The 21,260-nt window shown below is 35.2% G+C and overlaps 1 protein-coding gene across 9 annotated transcripts in view; it reads right to left on the reverse strand.

Moving 5' to 3' along the window:
- The window catches only part of LOC124972020 (lysine-specific demethylase 6A), a 220,392-nt gene that overhangs the window by 105,079 nt on the left and 94,053 nt on the right, over positions 1-21,260 (reverse strand). For 7 of the 9 annotated variants that reach the window (XM_047536093.1, XM_047536095.1, XM_047536098.1 and 4 more), the window contains exons 7-8: positions 6,727-6,781; positions 4,095-4,129 (exon numbers count right to left, since the gene is read on the reverse strand). The exons of the other annotated variants lie outside the window; for them this stretch is intronic. In XM_047536093.1, the coding sequence (XP_047392049.1) occupies positions 4,095-4,129; positions 6,727-6,781 (90 nt within the window). The remainder of the gene's footprint in view (positions 1-4,094; positions 4,130-6,726; positions 6,782-21,260) is intronic. 9 annotated transcript variants of the gene reach the window in all.

Consider the following 21,260-nt stretch of genomic DNA (forward strand, 5'->3'; position numbering starts at 1 on the left):
TCTAAACTTGAAAGAATAGTTAAGACAACAATGTCTTTTTCTTTTTAAAATTTTATATGTTTTGATATGCATTAATAAGAGGAACAATTCCTCATTTATTCACATAGAGCCCTGCAGTAATGCATACCTTGTTGTCATAGAAACACTGTTCCTCCACTCTCCACCAAGAGCCCAGAAGGCTTACAAATCCTCCCATCAACATAACTTCAGTTGCCTGACTTTCCACAATGACCTCAGCAGCTGTGTGAGTCCTGTTACCAATATAATCCCAAATCTCTGGCTCTCCAAATATAGCCCACATAAAATTCAGCAGCCCAGCCCAGCTAAGCCATCAAAAGAACCCTAATTCTCTCATTCCCCATCTACAGTCAGCAACACTACAAGTACTGCCATCACAGAACCTGTTACCTGCCTCTCTAAATAAAACTCATGAGCCTTGGAATTACTTCCATTATAGAAGAATCTCAATTCCCTGCCTGTCAATGTAGAGTCCTGGAAGTGCTGCCATCAGTTCTCACTAACGAGTGAGATAAATTTCATCCTTTAAATTCTGCTAGGAAATATTTCTTCTACATTTTCAAAGTTCTTTATAATTTCATTGAATAGTTCTTAAATATCTTTCATTAAGCTCTTTTTGGTTATCAATTTTCTCTAACATAACTAAACACTTTATCATTTTAAACATATTCATTTGGTTGTTTTCAAACATTCAACTTTTAGTTTATTAAGATTATTACTAAAAGAAAAAACAAAACAAAAAATTACTCATTTCATTAAGATTAACACATTAAGAAAAATATAATAGGACTCAAATAAGATGTACTTTTTTATATTAAGGACTATGTAATTGACACCAAATCTAAGTAACAAAAAAAAAAGGTAATATGAAATGGTTAAATACCCCAGTTATCTCATTAAGTAAAATCATGTAAAAGGAATGGTTGTCAATCATTATAATGCCCAACAGAAAACAATGTTTATTTAAACATTCTACTGCTTGTGTTACATGCCAGGAACATGTTTAAGAATATCTTTTACACATTGTCCTTAAACACTTTGCTACACGCACTAAAGGCTAAATAATATCCCATTGTGTATAATTGTACACACTCATACATTCTTTTTAAAATCATGTCAAAGGACAAATCATTAGTTTCCACATCTTGACTATTATCAATAGTTCTGCAATGAACATGATAGTACAGATACCTCTTTAAGATGTTAATCATACTTTCTCTGGATATATATCAAGAAGTAGAATAGTTAAATCATGTGGCAGTTCTATTTTTAAGGTATCTCAATCCATGATTGAACCAAGTTACATACCCACTAGTAGTACATAAAGTTTCTATTTTCCCTACATCCTCAGTAACAGTTTCTTTAACTTTTTGATAACACATATTAACAGAGGTGAAATGGCAGTTGACTGTGGGATTTTGTTTTTTTCTTTTGTGTTACTAGGAACTGAATCCAGGAGCCACCTACCACTGAGCTACATCCCCACTCCTTTTTCATTTTATTTTTTAAGAAAGGATTTCATTAAGTTGCCCATGCCAACCTCGAGCTTGCTATTCTCCTACCTCACCTACTCATGAGCTGACATTACAGGCAGAAGCTACCATGCTAGGTAGGATGTCTTATTCCTTTGCTTTGCTTAATGTTTTAAGACTTAAAGTACTCAGCTGAATGGATCTGATCAGAGTGGGCAATATACTTTTTTCCCTGATATTAGAGGAAGAGCTTTCAACTTTTCTCAGTTGAGTATATTGTCAGTTGTGGGCTTTTGATTTACAGCTTTAATTGTACTGAGATACATTCATTCTTTACCCGATTTTTTGAGAATTTTTACATGAAAATATACTGCATTTTTTATCCAATGCTTTTTCTCCATTTATTCAGATTATCATATAATTTTGCCCAAGCTGCTAACATAATGTACCACACTTATTGATTAGTGTATATCTGTGTTTTAAGTATTTTTTTCAGTTGTTGATGAACCTTTTTTTTTCCATAATTTCCCAGGCATATATCCCACTTGAGCATGGTGATTCTTTTTTGTATTACTGAATTTAGATTGCTTCCTCCTCCTTCCCTCTTCCTCTCATGTTTATTTCTATTGCCTGTGTTACTTTTACTGATATTTTGTTGGGTTTATACGTTTATTTTAAGAACCAATGTAATCCATTTCAATAACAGAATGTGTAACACTATATTCACTAAAAGAGTTACAGGTGCTATTTTGTTTACTATTCATGATTTTTAAAATCCTATCAAAGCTAAAAATGTAATTATCCAGAGGTAAGACAATGACTCTGTCAAGAAATGGAAAAAAAAATTTTTGTGTTAAGAACTTTAGTTTAAAAGCAAAATAAAATGGAAAATAATTTAAAAATACCTGCATATCTATCCCTAGAAAATTACTTTTAATGTTTTAGTCTACTTATTATAAGAGGACTTGTATACCTACTACATTTTTTTTTCTTTAATTAAAAGGAAATTCCTGGATAAACATGCAAAAGATATATACACCAAGATAAAGAAATGCAATGAAAATATTCCCTAGGCTGGATTTATCATATGAAAATAAAATACCCACATTTCTAATTTTAAAAAAACACCGTAGAAATTTAGACTTCAGTCTACCATTCTATTATTCTGGCATTTAGAACACAGATATGCTCTCATTTCTAAAGATTGAAAGAGGAATATTCTGCAGTGGCTACTCAAGTATAATATTCATTTTTCTTGCTTTAAATTTTTCACATAAATTTAGATAATTATAGAATCCTAACAGGCACAAATCATCAAAATGGATTTTAAAAATGCATTTTAAATTGCTTTCCTTACACACCCAAGGCTTAAAATATTTTCTAAACAGAAAATATATTTTATATACTTTAGATACCTCAAAATTATGATTAGCAGGTTAAAAATTATTGTCTATGACATTCAAGTAAGAGGGGTATTAAATCCCAAAATGCATTTTATTTTATGTAGTCTCTAATTAGCAAATTATCCCTGAGGGCATATCAAATCTTAGTGAATCTGGGTCAATGGTTTAGTGTATATGTGTGTGTGCACACATGTGTGTAGGTATTAGGAAAAGTATGAAGAGATAAAGTAGAAAAACCAGATTATGACTTAAAAACAAACAAACAAACAAAACAAAAAAACCTATAACAGCTCTTACATCACCACTTAAATGATCTGTATCTTACTGGGTCTCCTAGTGATATGAATATTGGGAGATACGAGCATCTTTCCTGATGTGGAATAATCTTACATCACATCTACTTTTATCACTTCATTTTATACTTGGGAGGAGGAAAGGGATAACTCTCATAAATTATTCACATACATAAAATGTTTCTTCCTGACATGCTCTTATCAAGTATTAGATATATATCATAATTTGAACTTAAAATGTTTAGATACTCATATTAACAACACACACTATTGCTTTAGAATCTACCAATTTCTTTCCTAGTTCCCACTACAGACTATAATTTTATATTTTCCATGGTTTAAAAAAAAAAAACCTACCTAACTGAAATTTTCTAAAAATAAAACAATCTAAAAGCAGTGTAACACTATTGGACATTTCAAATGGTAAGATGAAAGAAACTTCACAGTCTTAAGAGAAAAAAAGTCTTAAGAGAAAAGAAACATCTACAGTAATCCTTAATTGTAACCATTCATAGGTATCTTAAAAAGAAAACTAAACATCACACATAAAAATTGGAGACAGCTTTTTATGGCGTAGCGATAGGTGCAAATCATGTTAGATAACAATACTAACTATATACCAACTTTTATATTTTGGAAATGAATTAAGAGTTTGTGTTTAAGACAGTTACCACAAATATTACACATATATTGAGTAAGTCTCAAATTCTTTTGTCTTAAATAATTTCATCACTAAACAAAATTTCAAAATAAAAGGATAAAGCACTAAATATAAATATAAAATCATCTGATACATTCATTTTGTTTAAAGCATGAGATTTTTCTTGTATATTTTACTCTGAAAGCACAGGTGAGGATTCTGATTTATGTTAGTACTGTTTTTAAGAAAGGTAAATTAAAACACTTACCTGGGTTTCATACAAGTGGGCAATATGAAACTGAACTGTAATGGATCATGGAAAAAGATCAATTTCAATACAGTCACATTTAAGGTAATAAGGTACAGCCCTGAAAAATCTATAGCAATAGCAAGTATACTTAATAAAAGGTTCACATGAAAAACACTAGCAATACAATTTCTTTAAGTTTATGTGTGGTGCTGAAAAACTTCTACGGTTTAGTAATGTTACTATAGAATAAAGACATGCTATTCAAGGCATATGTCTTCCTTTTATATTAAATAATCTTCCTTAAAAAATCAGATCTTCCAGGTGTGGTGGTGCATGCTTGTAATCCCAGCAGCCTAGGAGACTGAGGTATGAGGACAGGGAGTTCAAAGTAAGCCTCAGGAAAAGCAAGGCACTACACAACTCAGTGAGACCCTGTCTCTACATAAAATACAAAATTGGGCTGGGGATGTGGCTCAGTGATCAAGTGTCCCTGATTCAATACCTGTTACATCACCTGCCTCCTTGCCCCCCATTTAAAAAAAAAAAGTCACAGACCAGAATACTAGTAACACAGGAAAAGAATTTTCTTTTGACTCTTCAAAAGACATGTTATTTAAAGATTAAAAAACAAAGGAGGTGTTAACAACCTAAAGAGCAGAATTATAACAAGCATGAATGGTTCAACAACATTAATGATCAACATAACTAAATTCTAATGGATAGTTACAACTAAAGTCTAGATGTCTGACTTATTGGTTTACCTATCAATGATAAAACTCTTAGTTTATTTTAGAAATCTACTTAGGAGAATCTTACAAAATTATATGCAGAATACTTATGGACACGATATATTTATTTATTTACTTACTTTTTTATGTGGTGCTAAGGATTCAACCCAGTACCTCACATGTTAGGTGAGCACTTGATCACGAGCCACAACCTCAGCAGGTGGACAACTCTTTTTAAAGAGAAGTCACACAAAATTATTGAATTCTCAAAACAGCCTTTTTTCTCCCCTCTTCTGTATTCTCCTTCTTTACTCCTTACTCACATTCCCCTTCAGTGTTGTAAAGATGAAATTCAAAGGAAGCTCAATAAAACCAATCACTAAACACTGAGCTTAAGAGATTCTGAATAAGTGAAACTTTGTAAAGGTCTGAAGAATTCCTCTTCAACTTGCTAGTAAAAGTTTCCTACTGGCATACTGGAGAACTCTGTATTAGATAATTACAGATTTCTTTCCATACAAGAGAAAATACTTTTATAATTATCTCTCCAAATTCAACCAACCTTGTAGGACAACATTATGGCTTTACAGGTAAATACCACAGTTAAATAGCTGCCACATAAAATAAATACTATTTATTAGAGAAAAAATATCACAAAATAATATACCATACACACACACAAGAATTCTATATGTATGTTTAATACCCTTTTACCCACAAAGTTTGAGATTTTCCTCCTCATCAATTATTTTTCCAACAAGTAAGTCCAGTTAATAAAAATTTCACCTTATTTTATTATTGGAGGACAATAGAATATATGTTAAGAAAAAGGAAAAATAAAAAGTTAGGGCCCCATTTCCCCTGTACTTTTACCATCTGTTGAGGGTTATAAGGAAGGAAAGAACAATAATAATTGGCATCTTTATACCATCAGAAACCAATCTAGAATTAGTCTCAGGGCTCACTACTCTGGCCTCACCATCCCATAAGACAGTGTCATTTTTTATAAGGTAAAAATCTCCAGTTTTAATGCTTTCATTTACACACACACACACACACACACACACATAATTTTTTTAACCAGGAAATGAACCGAGGGACACTTAACCACTGAGCTATATCCCCAGACTCTTATTTTTAATTTTTATTTGAGGCAAGGTCTTATCAAGTCGCTAAGTTTGCGTTGTTAAATTTCTAAGGTTGGCTTTGAATTCTCAAGGCTCCTTGGTCTCCCAAACCACTGGGATTAGAGGCATGTGCCATGGGGCCCACCTCTTAAATACATTTTAAAAGAGAAGCACAAGTTGTACAACTAGGAAAATGTTGACAACTCCAATTTTTGATTATATACCAAAATGCGCAAATACATTAAAATAGGTCTTAAAATTAAACTTTAATACAAAATAGTTAGTTTAGAATTCTAGAATAATGATTTTTATCCCAATAATACTATAATATTAAGTTTCACATCAATTTATTTTTTGAAAATTTGTGATTTGTGCAGTTACAAAGACAGCCAAAACACAAGGAATGTGCCAGTCCTAAGACAATAAAAGGAAGAACTTATGTTTTTATTTTAAAAGGGATACAAAAGGAAATATCTAATATATCTGATAATATCTGGTTAACAAGCTGGCAATCATTCTCTATTAGTGATCTGTGAGAACTCAGACCTTCCTATAGTTACCAAATGATCACATTAATTTTTCTTAAGTTAAAAAAATAAAAGAAAGAAAAGTACTACCCAAGTGAACTGAAAAAGTCTTAAGAGTCTTTGAATCAGGCACATGTCCTCTCACTCATCCTCTCAATTACCAACAAAACCAGAGATATAGTAAATATAAATATGTACTTAGGGTCATGAATTTGAAATGCTCTTGCTCAAAAGACAAAAACAGGTATCATACTTAAAAAATACTTACTTTCTGCACTGGATAAAGTACAGGGATTACAGTCAATCAAAGCTAACTGAAAATGCTGCAAGAGGAAAGTGAAAAGATTAATGCTTAAAGTTAGGGTTTAGAAAAAATATATTTTTTTCTCTTTTAGTCTTCTAAGGTCTATAACAACATAATGGCTACACAGTTAAAATGTAGGACTCAAATAAAACCGCTATCATTCAAAATTTATTGCTTAAATCTGAACTGCCGTCAGTTATTTTCATGAGATAGTAACAAGTGAAGACAAAAAGGAAAACATAGGTTTTAGTACATAAAAAACATGAATTTCAAGTAAATACAATATTAAATTATAAAATGTTTAAATGGGCATAGGCACCAATTCATTTTTGAAAGTTTAGAGGTATAGTATTTCCTAGAACATCAAAACTTATGTTAAAATAAGATGTAACCATTATAAATTAGATAATAATACTATGAGAAATTTACATAAATAAAACATGTCTGCTTGTACTGATTCTTCAATGTCACTAAACTCTAAGACACTTCAAACCTGTAACCCTATGTATGTATCAAATAATCCATGTTCAAATTCATATATGAAATACTTATTTTTCACAATATTTGTAAATTATGTGAGTAAAAATATGTAGAATTATTAATAAAGTCCAAATGTATACCACTGAAAACTCTGTCTACAAATAACTTCTAAAAACAAAGGGAAACATTAAGACACTGAAACATTAAAAACCTAAGTTATGACTAAAAACAGCGTAACATTTGGTACATCTGTATTTATAAACTGTTCAGAAAAAAATTGCATTAGCATTCTTTTAATTTAAATACCAATTAAGTCTCTCTGAAATGTTCTTCAAACTATTCCCACAAATCAAAGTCCCCATTAATTTTTATAATTAAAATAGTAAACTAGGATGCCATTAAAAAAGGACAATCTATTTTAAATGAAACCACAAAAAGAACTATCTAGAATGCAAATATTCTTAATTTTGCAAAACATTTGACATCCATTATTTTAAACGATGGGTAATAAACATATTCCCAATGCTAGGTTGCTTGCTAAAAAGTTTAAGAATTAAGTTGCAAAAGAAAGTCAATGTAGAATCATTGAGAACACAAAAATAATTCTGATGGGCTGACAGATCTGACTCCACGAGAATGTTATAGGCCAGACTCTAAGGGAATTGACTATACAGACTCCATTTTGCTCTGAGACTCCTTGTTATGTAGGAAATAAGCTTCTCCCATGGGAACACCCCGCCTCTGTGCCCATCATCAGTTACTTGGTGTGACATGTTTAATAATATACAATGGCAACTCCTATGTAGTGAAGAATTGCTCTCTTTTGATTCCTATTGCTACTAATCAATGTACCATGTGAACAGTGATTGTGTGGATGTTAGTAACCATTCTTTAGTTTGTACCTAGGTAAGGGTCATTTTGACCCACTTCCCCCTGTCAATGATCTCATGATGTTAATGTGTAATTTTGACTCATAGCAACAGACACTTATGATTAATGTGATTTTTGATATAAGAACCCCTACAACCATGTGGCTGGGACTCTTCTCCCAATAACCATTTTTTGGGTCATTGTGTGAGACAGTCAGCTGGCCAGCTTAATAAAGACTCTCAAATTTGGACTTCTCAGTGGTGATCGGTCTGTTCTTAAGTTGCGCCCCATAACAAAAACAACAACTGGAATTCTCAAAAACTAATGTCTGCTGCTCAACATCACAACCAAGAATGGTTACAAATAAGCATTATAAGAGGGATTTTGAGGCTGTTTTTACTACAAGCACCAGCTCTTCACTGGACCTGCATAGGTGTAATGGGTAACTCAAAACAGGATTATACCTGCCATCTCTTTTCATACAGCTCTGTCTTCTTTTGCTACTTTAAACTTTGGGCCAGGTTTCTGCTGGGCTCTGTACATAGACATGTTCATCACGCCAGGAGTGTTCCTATCAGCACTAAATTTAATTTCTATTCTCCTCCTTCAATGCTGGAAGACGTCAGATGGGAGTAACTAAGATATTTTCATAATTTACATATGGTCAGCTGCTAGTTCTTACAAACATCCTGATCCTGGCCACTGGGAGTGGCTTCTAAGTTTCTGCTCATTGCCCTAAACCTGAAGGATAAAGGATACTCAGTCACCAAACTGGGGATGGGGATATAGCTCAGTTGGTAAAGTGCTTGCCTCACAAACAGGGAGCCCTGGGTTCAAACCCCAGGACAGCAAAAATCATCATCATCATCATCATCATCATCCTCCTCCTCCTCATCATCATAATCACCACCGACCTAATTCTATCTTGATTTTCTGCCTCATTGTTTTTAGAAGTCATTCCTTCCTGTAGTCATCTTGGATCCCAGGGGAAACATGTCTGGTGGATAAATCTCTGATGACTATAGCTAAAATACTTCCAGGCAGCAGCCACTTTCTTATCACCACCAAGTCTTCACTTGACAGATTCTGAGATAATGTTCAACCAGCTCCTGGCCTGACCAGGACTGCTAGCAATCTGCAGGCCCCCAATCCTTGCCTTTGCTCCTTTCCCACATAACCCCATGACTTGTGTTAGAACCTCAGTGTGGGTACCCACATTGAGAAGGAACTCCTCAGCTGGGGTTGTAGCTCAGTGGAAGGGTGCCTGCCAAGCTTCTGTGAGGCACTGGGTTCAATTCTCGGCACCACGTATAAATAAATAAAATAAAAGTCCATCAACAACTAAAAAAATATTAAAAAAAAAAAAAGAAAAGAAAATCCTTCCTTCCCCACCATTCATCTCAGTGCCCTTTGATTTAGGAGGCAGGTCCTGGTCAGTTGAAACCCCAGAGCCAGACTTTGACCAATTCCAGTAACAACACAATTGGTATTAAGATTATAAGTGCTATAAAAAGAACTGTTACATGCATTCATAATATTTAATTATTTTCAGTAAGTAGTGATTAGAAAAACAAATATCCATATGAAAAAAGAATTATATTTTATGCAAAAGTTAACTCAAAATGTTTCAGAAACATTATCTTAAGGGCTAAAACTATAAAACCCTTAAACCTAAATCTTTGAGACTCTGGATTTGGCAATGATTTGGACAGGCAACCACAGAAAAAAACTGAATAGTCTTCGTAAAAATAAGTTTCTGGGCTGGGGAGATAGCTCAGTCAGTAGAGTGCTTGCCTTGCAAGCACAAGGCCCTGGGTTCGATCCCCAGTACCGCGCAAAAAAAAAAAAAGTCAAGCTTCTGTGCATGAAAGGATACTGTTAAGAGACTTACCAGCAAACCTACAAGATTGTGAGAAAATATTTGCAGATCACATATCTCAAACTGCTTAAGGACTAGACAGGCACAAACATATATTCTATAAATCACAAAGTATTTTAAGTTGTGTTTCGGGAAAAGTCTTTACAATTCACTTAAGAACAGTTTGAAAACCTTTCCAGAATGGACAAGCACAAATGAAGCTACCTCGTCTGGTTGATAAATTTTTGACATCACAGGCCAAACTCCTCTGTGCAAAACATGGTAATTCCCCAAAGAAAAAAAAGGTGACCTTTCAAGAGGTAAGATAACCACTCCTACCAGTTAAAAAAAAAAAAAAGGCTAAAACTTTCATCTCTTACCATCCAGTCAACAAGCAAATTCTCCCCTCTCCTTCCTTCCTACAAATTCTCTGCTATAAATAGGCACAGATTTGAGCTGAGATCCTGATCAATATCATGGCACCAGTTTCTGCAAAACAAAAGCTTTATTGCAAAATGGACCAAGGATCCCTCTCACCCTGTACAAAAATCAACACAAAATGGATCAAAAACCTTAGTAAGACCTAAGTACTATAGGAAAAAATTATAGAAATGTTTCAAGATATTGGTATAGGCAACAATTTCCTCAAGAGAACTCCAATAGCTCAGGAAATAAAGAATTGACAAACTGGGATTATCTCAAATTAAAAAGCTTCAGTACAATGAAGGAAACAATCAGCAGAGTGAAGAAACAGTTTACAGGGTGGGAGAAAATAATTGCCAGATGTTCATAGGACAGAGGATTAATAACTAGGCTATATTAAGTACTCAAAAAAATCTCAAGGCCAAAAGAACAAGGAATCAAATCAATTAAAGACAAATGATCTCAACAGACTTTTCCAAGAGGAGATACAAATGGCCAATATATATATATTTTAAATGTCTAATATCTCTGGCCATCAGAGAAATGCAAATTGAAACTACACTGAGATTCCATCTCATACCCATCAAAATGGGTACTGTGAGAATTTTGAGAAACAAAGTGATGTGTAACACATTCACCTATCCAAACCCAAAGAATGGGCTAGGAAATAGAAGACACAGCAAAAAAATTTTTTTTTTTTTTTTTTTTTTAAAGTAAAAGACTTTAATGACAGTCTTGCAAGATCAAATGTTTGTGGTCAAGAACTCCCAGAGTAAGTACAATCAGCATTTCTCCTCTGGTGCACAGGTTCTTTCCCAGATCTTCAATGGTTAAGTACTATAAATACAAAATCTTCCTAAACGTTGCCTAGGTTTTAGTGTCTCATAGTAGGTTATTTTTAAAAATATACCTTTAGTGATCCCCACGTCCCTTTTCTCTTGAGACAGGAAAGTTATCTGAGGGGTACATGCATTCTGATGCATATGCAACTCTTATGTCTTTCCTTTAAAATATTTTTTAGATTGTTCATGGGTCTTTATTTATATATGGTGCTGAGAATCAAACCCAGGGCTTCTCACATGCTATGCAAGCACTCTACCACCTGATTTACAACCCCAGTCCTTTAAATTACTATTTCTTTTTTTTTTTAATAATTTATAGATGGACACAATGCCTTTATTTAATTATGTGGTGCTGAGAATCCAACCCAGTGCCTCATACATGCTAGACAAGCACTCTACCAGTGACCTACAACCCTGGCCCCTTAAATTACTATTTCTTAACAGAGAAATTTCTGTCTTTGTTAAATGGGCTGACACCTTGCCCCACCTCCTTTGACAAGGAACTGTTCAGGTGCATGGACTTTGAATCTGACACATCCATGGGCTATGATGCTTGTTGTATAACTTTCCCTTCTGTTCTATTGACCCTCTGGGAAGCCTTTCTTACATTCAATTTTACACTGAAGACTAAATACTGTATTCTGAAAATGGACCACTGCGCTTGTTATATCTCAGTATCATCAAGAAAACAAAAAACTATGATGAGGATGCAGGAGGAAAGGAATCCTTATACACTATGGGTGGGAATATAAATTAATTTCAAAATCAGTATAGAGTGTGCTCAAAACACAAAGAACCCATGTGCCCCAAGTGTTTTCTCCCCAGGTGCCTCAGTTGCCCACACCACCAGAGAGGCCACCACTGCCCAGAGGTCTTTGCTAGAGAGTGGGGCACAGCTACCCCTGAGACCAATGCCCCAGATGCCCGGAGGTGTATTATCTGGGTCCACTGCTGCTCACACCACTATAGAGCAATGGAGATCTTTTCCATGAGCACTACTGCTGCAGTCACTGCTGCTATCACCCAGAGGTTTTCTCTTGGGACATAGCTGCCCCTGAAGCTGCTGTTGCAGGTGCCTGGAGGTCTTTTCTCCAAGGGTTGTTGCTGCTGTTGATGCTGTTAGAGTCGCTGTTGCCTCCTAGAGGTCTGCTGCCCTCAAAGCTGCCTTTGATGCTAGGCTGCCACCTACACTCTTGCTGCCATTGCTAATACTACCAACACCACTGCTGCTGCCAAAGCCACTGCTGCTCCCCTAGAGGTCACCTAGAGGTCTTCTCTCTGGGAGTTGCTGACCCTGCAGCCACAACTGCCACAGTTGCCTCTGCTTCTGCTGCTGCAGTCCCTCCACCAGCTGCCAATGCCACCAAAGTCTGCAACTGCTGGTGACACCATGCCTCTGCCAGCAATTCTGCCACTTCCGCCACTGCATAGTAGTCCACTGCCAGGGAGACTCCAGGTTTGGTTGTACGCAGCCACATCCATTTCGAGATGCCAGCCAGAGCCTGGAGTTTGTTTGGGGTACCGGTGGGTTTGCTGTTGCTGCCATCTTGTGGTGCAGCTGCCCCAAACTGGGAACACCAGCCAGTACCTGGAGGTTCAGTGTAGTGGTGCCTAAATGTCTGGTTGCACCCGGGTTCTTCCTCCTGGGAGTGCAGGTTGCTGCCATCTAGTTACTGTCTCTCAGGATTGCTCATGCCTGTTGGTCTCTCCGCAAATTCCAGTGGCATTAAGATCTTGGGATTGCAATGTGACCAAACCCAGGACATCTGAGCCCAGATTGGTAAGACAGTGACTGGGTCTGCCAGGGCTTGTCTGGGCAACAATATTTGGTGGGAAGTAAGAGACAAGGCTGAGAAGCTTTTCCTGGTGGCAGAGACAGTTGTTCAATTTTCCACAGAGATTTATTTTATTTTTTTTCTTCTCTGTAATCGTCATCATATTGGGAACAGGGTGGGGTTTTTTTGTTTGTTTTTTTGGTGCATAAGCTAGCTGAAAATGGTGATATATTCATGGTGTTTTGCAGTTCTGCTATATATTATTTTTAATTCTTTTTTTCTTTGTATGTGTTCTTCCTCTCACTTGTCTGTCTTCCTAGACTCCCTTTATAACTTTTCTCCACCTAACAGCCAATCTGTGTTGGTTCCTCTTCAACTCTTCCTGTGAACTTCTGTTTCTGGTTTCTCACTTTCTCCTTCATGAACACCATGTCCTGCACTGTTTCTATTCTTTCTTTGCCCACTATTTGAAACTGTACACCCTTTTAGTAAATTTTCTGTTTTTACTGTGAACAGTGATTGAACCCATCATTGCTATTTATAGCAAGAGGGCACTGGACACCTTCCTGGGAGCTATTAGATTTGAGGCTGTATGTTGTTTGCACTGGTGATGTTGACAGTGGTCTCCCTTTTGAAGATTGTGATGGGCTGACAGATATGACTCCACGAGAATGTTATAGGCCAGACTCTAAGGGAATTGACTATACAGACTCCATTTTGCTCTGAGACTCCTTGTTATGTAGGAAATAAGCTTCTCCCATGGGAACACCCCGCCTCTGTGCCCATCATCAGTTACTTGGTGTGACATGTTTAATAATATACAATGGCAACTCCTATGTAGTGAAGAATTGCTCTCTTTTGATTCCTATTGCTACTAATCAATGTACCATGTGAACAGTGATTGTGTGGATGTTAGTAACCATTCTTTAGTTTGTACCTAGGTAAGGGTCATTTTGACCCACTTCCCCCTCTGTCGATGATCTCATGATGTTAATGTGTAATTTCAAATCATAGCAACAGACACTTATGATTAATGTAATTTTTGGTATAAGAACCCTGCAACCCTGTGGCCGGGGCTGTTCTCCCAATAACCATTTTTGGGGGCATTGTGTGAGACAGTCAGTCGGCCATCTTAATAAAGACTCTCAAATTTGGACTTCTCAGTGGTGATCGGTCTATTCTTAAGTTGCGCCCCACAACAAGATGAGATACTGAAAATCTTCAGAGGCAACATAAATCTACAGGGTAGAATCTGTATTGCCTCATATCCATATAACTAAATGGGAGAACAGACAAACAACAAGAAAAAACAAGGGAACAAAGCACCCCAAAAAAACCAAGATGCCCCAAGAAGATAAGCCACTGGTAACACAGTAGTAGAAATGTTCGAGAAGGAGTTTAGAATGCACATAGTTAATCTGACCTGCAAAGTAAAGGAAGTATAAAGAGAAATCAAAAAGCAAATACAGGAAGTGAAAGATCACATCAAAAAAGAGATTGTGAGAAAAAAACAAGTAGAAATCCTAAAAACAAAGGAATCAATAAATCAAATTATAAATTCAATGGAAAGCATCACCAACAGATTAGACCATTTAAAAGACAGAACCTCAGACAATGAAGACAAAATATTTAATACTGAAAATAAAGTTAACTATGCAGAGAAGATAGTAAGAATCCATGAACAGAACTTACAAGAAGTATGAAAAGATCAAATTTAAGACTTATCAGGATAGAACAAGAAGCACAGATACAAACCAAAGGAATGCACAATCTTTACAATGGCAAAATATCAGAAAATTTCCCAAACCTAAAGAATGAAATGGAAAATCAAATACAGGAGGCTTACAGGACCTTAAATATACAAAACTACAGCAGACCCACACCAGGACACCTTATAAAGAAAATGGCTAAAACAAAAAATAAGGAAAAAAATCTTAAAGGTCATGAGAGAAAAAAGGCAAAGTACGTATAGGGGAAAACTAATGCATATCTCAACTGATTTCTCAACCCAGACACTCAAAGCTAGGAGATCATGGAACAACATATTTCAAGCTTTGAAAGAAAATGGATGCCAACCAAGAATCCTATATCCAACAGAATTAAGTTTCAGATTTGAAGATGAAACAAAAAATTTCCAGTGTAAACAAATTAAAAGAATTCATAACTAGAAAGCCTGAACTACAGAGCATCCTCAACAAAATATTCCATGAGAATGAAGTGAGGGAAAAAAAGTGAAAACCAGCAAAGGGAAGAACTACACTAAAGAACTATTCAAAAGAGAAACTAAATCAAATTAAAAGCCAGAAATAAACCAAAATGACCAGGAATACAAGTCATAACTCAGCAATAACCTTTAATATTAATGGAATAACTCATCAATCAAAACCCATAGATTTGCAGATTGGATTAAAAACAAGACCCAACAATATGCTATTTCCAGAAGACTCACCTTATGGGCAAAGACATTCGGAGATTAAATTGAAAGAACGGGAAAAAACGTATTACTCATTTGGACTGCACGAAAACAAGCAGAGATTTCCATCCTCGTGTCAGATAAAGTAGACTTTAAGGGCTAGGGAGATAGCTCAGTTGGTAAAGTGCTTGCCTTGCATTTGGTAAAGTGCTTGCCTTGCAAGTGCAGGGCCCTGGGTTCTATCATGGGGGGGCGGGGGGGCAGTTGGAGTGGACTTTAAGCCAAAGGTAATCAGGAGGGACAAAGAAGGTCAATTCATTCTACTGAAGGGATTTATACAGCAGTAAGACATAATGATTTTAAGTATTTAAACTACAAACAATGGAGCATCTATGTACGTCAAACAAATCCTTCTCAATTTCAAGAATCAAACAGACCACAACACAATAATACTGGAGTTGGTTCAACATCTGGAAATCAATAAACATAATCCATCATATCATCAGACTTAAAAACAAGAATCATACAATCATCTCAATGATGCAGAAAAAGCATGTAACAAAGTGTAGCACCATTTCATGTTTAAAACACTAGAAAAACTAGGGTAGCAGGAATATACCTCAACATCATAAAAGCCAGATATGCTAAACCCAAGGTCAACATAATTCTAATGATCAAGGTTTATTTTTATATTTTGCATCTTAATTGCTGTCATTTGCCCGGTTGCCCAAACAATTTTGATTTAGGCATGAATTTCAAACTTAGCCAGTTTTTTGTTTGTTTGTTTTTTTATGGTGCTAGGGATTGTACCCAGGACCAAGTGCATGCAACGAGCTATACTCTCTCTAAAATCAATTTAGCAATATACCCAGCCCCCAACATAATTCTAAATGGAGAAAAATTTAAAGCATTCCCTCTGAAAAAAGCAAAAAAACAAGGATGCCCTCTTTCACCACTTTTATTCAACACTGTCCTTGAAGCTCTAGCCAGAGCAATCAGACAGAAGAAAGAAATTAAGGTATACCAATAGGTGAAGCAGAACTCAACTATCACTATTTGCTGATGACATGATTCAAAACTTAGAAGATCCAAAAAATTCCATGAAAAATCTACTGGAACTAATAAATGAATACAACAAAGTAGTAGAATATAAATCAATACCCATAAATCAAATGCATTCTTTGTATCAGTAATGAATTCACTGAAAGAGACAAAAAGAACACTACCCCATTCACAATCATCTCAAAAAAAAAAAAAAAAAAAAAAAAGAAAAAGAAAGAAAAGAAAAAACTTGGGAATCAATCTAACAAAAGACAAGAAAGACCTCTACAATGAAAACTACAGAACACTAAAGAAAGAAATTGAAGATGACCTTGGAAGATGGAAAGACCACCCAAGCTCCTGGATAGGCGAAATTAATATTGTCAAAACAGACATACTACCAAAAATGTTAAACGAATTTAATGCAATTCCTATTAAAATCCCAGTAACATTTTTCATAGAACTAGAAAAAGCAATAATGAAATTCATTTGGAAAAATTAAGAGACCCAGAATAGACAAAGCAATCAATTTTCAGCAAGAAAAGTGAAGCAGGAGGCATCACAATACCAAACCTCAAACTATACTAGAGAACTATAGTAATAAAAACAGCTTGGTATCAGCATCAAAACAGACATGTAGACCAATGGTACAGAATAGAAGACACAGAGACAAATCCACATAAATACAGTTATCTCATAATAGACAAAGGTGCCAAAATCATTCACAGGAGAAAAGATAGCCTATTCAAAAACTTGTGCTGGAGAAAATGGAAAGTCACATGTAACGATTAAAATTAAACCCTCATCTCTCACCCTGCATGAAACTCAACTCACTGTGGATCAAACATGCAGGCACTACAACAGAGAACCTGCAACTACTAGAAGAAAAAGTAGGCCCAAATCTTCACCATATTGGCCTAGGACCTGATTTCCTTAACAAGACACCTAAAGTGCAAGAAGTTAAATCAAGAATCAATAAACAGGATAGACTCAAATTAAGAAGCTTCTTTTCACAAAAAGAAACAATCAGTAATGTGAATAGAGAGCCTACAGATTAAGAGAAAATCTTTACCACATGCACCTGAGATAAATCATTAATCTCTAAGATATATAAAGAACCCAAAATACTTAACACACACACACACACACACACACACACACACACACACACACACACTAATCCAATCAACAAATGGGCTGTGGAACTGAACAGACACTTGACCAAAGATATATAATCAATCAACGAATATATGAAAATGTTTAATATCTCTAGTAATTAGAGAAATGCAAATCAAAACTACTCTAAGATTTCATCTCAATCCAATCAGGATGGCAATTATCAAGAACACAAGCAACAATAAATGCTGGCAAGGATGTGGGGGGAAGGTACACTCTTACATTGCTGGTAGGAATGCAAAATGGTGTAACCATTATAGAAAGAAGTATGGTGATTCCTCAGAAAACTTGGAATGGAACCACCACTCAACCCAGATATTCCACTCCTTGGTTTATACCCAAAGGACTTAAAATCAGCACACTACAGTGACATAGTCACATCCATGTTGATAGCAGCTCATCTCACAATAGCTAAACTATGGAACCAACCTAGGTGCCCTTAAACTGATGAATGAGTAAAGAAAATGTGGTGTAGATACATGATGAAATATTACTCAGCTTTAAAGAAGAATAAAATTCTGGCATTTGTGGTAAATGATGGATGGAGTTATTAGGTGAAGGGGCTGAAGTTGTGGCTCAGTGGTAAAGAGCTCACCCAGCATGGGTGAGGCCCTGGGTTCGAACCTCAGCACCACATAAAAATAAAATAAAGGTAAAAAAATTAGGGGAAGCAGCCAAGTCCTCATGCAAACAGTTCATGAGAATTAAGGAAAAAAACTATCTCCAGAAACATAAAAATAAAAGAAAAAGCAGTTGCTGATGCAAAAAGATATCTGCAAATCTAACTATGATTAATGAAAAAAGTGACTACATTAAATATAGATTTTCAGTGTTGACAAAACAGCCTTACATTGGAAGATACCATCTAAGACTTTGAAAGCCAGTGAAAAGAGAAGTCAATGTCTAGCTTAAACTTTCCATGAAGAGAGTGACAATGACACTCTTTTTAGGGATCAATTTAGGTAAGGCCTGTATTCATTCCAGAACCCTAGATCCCTAAATAATTATATTAAATCTACTCTGCCTTTGCTTTATAAATTGAACAAAAATGACTAGAAAATAACAACTCTTCTATTTACAACATGACTTACTAAATATTTTAAGTTTGCTCTTCAGATCTGTTTCTGAGAAGGAAGAAAACTTTCAAAATATATTTGCTTACTGATAACACAAAGCTATGATGGAGATGTATAAGAAAATTAATTTTGTTTATTGCCTGTTAATATTCATTCTGTAGATCAAGAAGAAACTCTTACTCTCAAATGTGTTTCAAAAAAAGCCTCCTAAGGTTTTAGTTGTCACAGACAGTGATTCCTTTAATGGATCTGGGCAAAGTAAACTGAAAACATTCCAGAACATATTATGCTATTAAGAACATTCCTGATCCCTAACAGGAGTTTGGAAGAAGCTGATTCTAAACCTCAGTTTAGATTCAGAGATTCAGCATTTCTGTGGAGAAAGTGAATGAACATGTTGTAGAAATAAAAGAACTAAAACAAGAAGTGATGCTTAAAAATATAACTGAAATGCTCCAATTTCATGGTACAAACTAAACAGGTGAGGAGATGCCTCCTACAGATGAGCAAAGAAAGTAGTCTTCAGCTGAGGCAGAAGTTTTACGTTAAAGTGCCAGACTCAGCACTTTAGTGAAACCCTCTTTCAAAATAAAATTTAAAAAAATATAAGACGGGTTGTAGCTCAGTGATAAAGTGCCCCTAGGTTCAATAACCAATAATAACAACAAAAATTTGGTGGGAATGAGTATGATTCCTTGAGATGCAATGCTATGAACACTGTTGAAATAACAAAGGATTTAGGACACATAAACTTAATTGATAAAACAGTCACAGAATTAGGAAAGACTCCAATTCTGAAAGAAGGTCTACTCTGAGTATAGTCCTATCTAACAGCACTGCATGCTTCAGAAAAATCTTCCAGCAAGAGTTCATTTTTAGTATGTACACATGGTGCTAGGAATCAAACCCAAGTTCTCATATGTGCTCTACCACTGAACTATACAATCTCAACCTGGGAAAAGTTTATTGATATGGCAAGTTACACAGTTGTCTTTTCTAAGAAATTTCCACAGCCACTCCAACTATCACTCTTGTCAGTCACAACATTCAAAATCAAGGTAAAACCTTTCACAAGGAAAGAGATTACAACTTGGTGAAATCTCATATACTATCAACCTTTATGAGCAATGAAGTATTTCTATTTTAAAGTATACATATAATTTTTTTTTTTTTGTAGGGCGGGGGATCAAACCCAGGGCCTTATGCATGCAAAGAAAGCACTTTACCAATTGAGCTATCTCCCCAGCCCCTATACATATAATTTTGACATAATGTCATTGCAAACTTAAAACTATAGTACAGTATAAACATAATTTTCATATATACTGGGAAACAAAAAAATAGTGTTTCACTTAATTGAGACATTCACTTATGGTTATTCAAAACTTGGAATATCTCCAAGGTTTGCCTATATAATCTAGTTTATCTCAACTAATTTGCTGTGAATACTACAAAGAAAATGGATTGAAGTTTTGCCAAAATATTTACTGAAATGTGAGTTAGGAAACTTGAACAAAACAGGTGGTGGTGCAGCCTGTAATCCTAGTAACTCAGGAAGCTGAGGCAGGGCAATTCCAAGTTCCAGATCACTCTTGGCTAAACAATAAGACCCTAAGCAATTTAGGAATATTAAAGTAAAAAATAAAAAGGGCTGGGAATGTGGTTTGATGGTTAAGCCCCTGGGTTCAATAGGAAGGAAGAGAGGGAAGGAGGGTGGGAGGAAAGGTCAATGGAAATGTTGAAAGGTACAGATCAGTCATTATGAATTGCAAAGTTCCCTTCATGCTTCATGTTTTACACCACTCAAGATTTTATAAAGAATCCTGGGTTCCTATCCCTCAAGGTACAGGCACTATCTGGAGATTCATAAAGTTCAATCAGTTAGTTAATCAAATTAACTTCCTTCTCAGGACAGCAAAAAAGATGTCAATATTAATTTAAAATAGAAATTTGGTATTGAAGTCACACCAAGAAAATTGATCATTCAAAATTTCTAATAACAGCACCAGGAATGTGACACAGTGAAACAGAATTTGCCTAACATATGTAAGGCCCAGGATTCAGTACCTAGCAAAGTGCATAAGCATGTGCACACACAGAAGAAATTATTATAGTTCCCCTAAAAAGGGAGTGGAAAGATTAAAAAAAAAAAAATTACCAATTCATTAAAATTAACTATTCTATTTGCCTCACCACCAGTCAAGCCTGGGCCACTATTGTCCTTATAAATTTATGTCTATTTATTTACCTATTATGTCCAGCTATATGACTTAATATCTCTACAAAACACAAACTGTATCTTCAACATCTCCAGTATTCTATAACATGACTTCATACCTATTTAGCAGAAGTCCACCAACACTAATGTTACTAAAAATTCAGATAATCAAAATGTGAAGTAAACAAAAATGCTCAGCTTTGAGTTACAAAATAAGTTAATGACAATCCAAAATTGATGTTGAGAAAATTGGGATGACTAAAACTTCAATAGCAATCACCCTGCTGATATAATTATAAAAATGAATTAATTCAAATATCTCCATA

This window comes from Sciurus carolinensis, chromosome X, assembly GCF_902686445.1.
Source record: "Sciurus carolinensis chromosome X, mSciCar1.2, whole genome shotgun sequence".
Taxonomy (NCBI): Eukaryota; Metazoa; Chordata; class Mammalia; order Rodentia; family Sciuridae; genus Sciurus; species Sciurus carolinensis.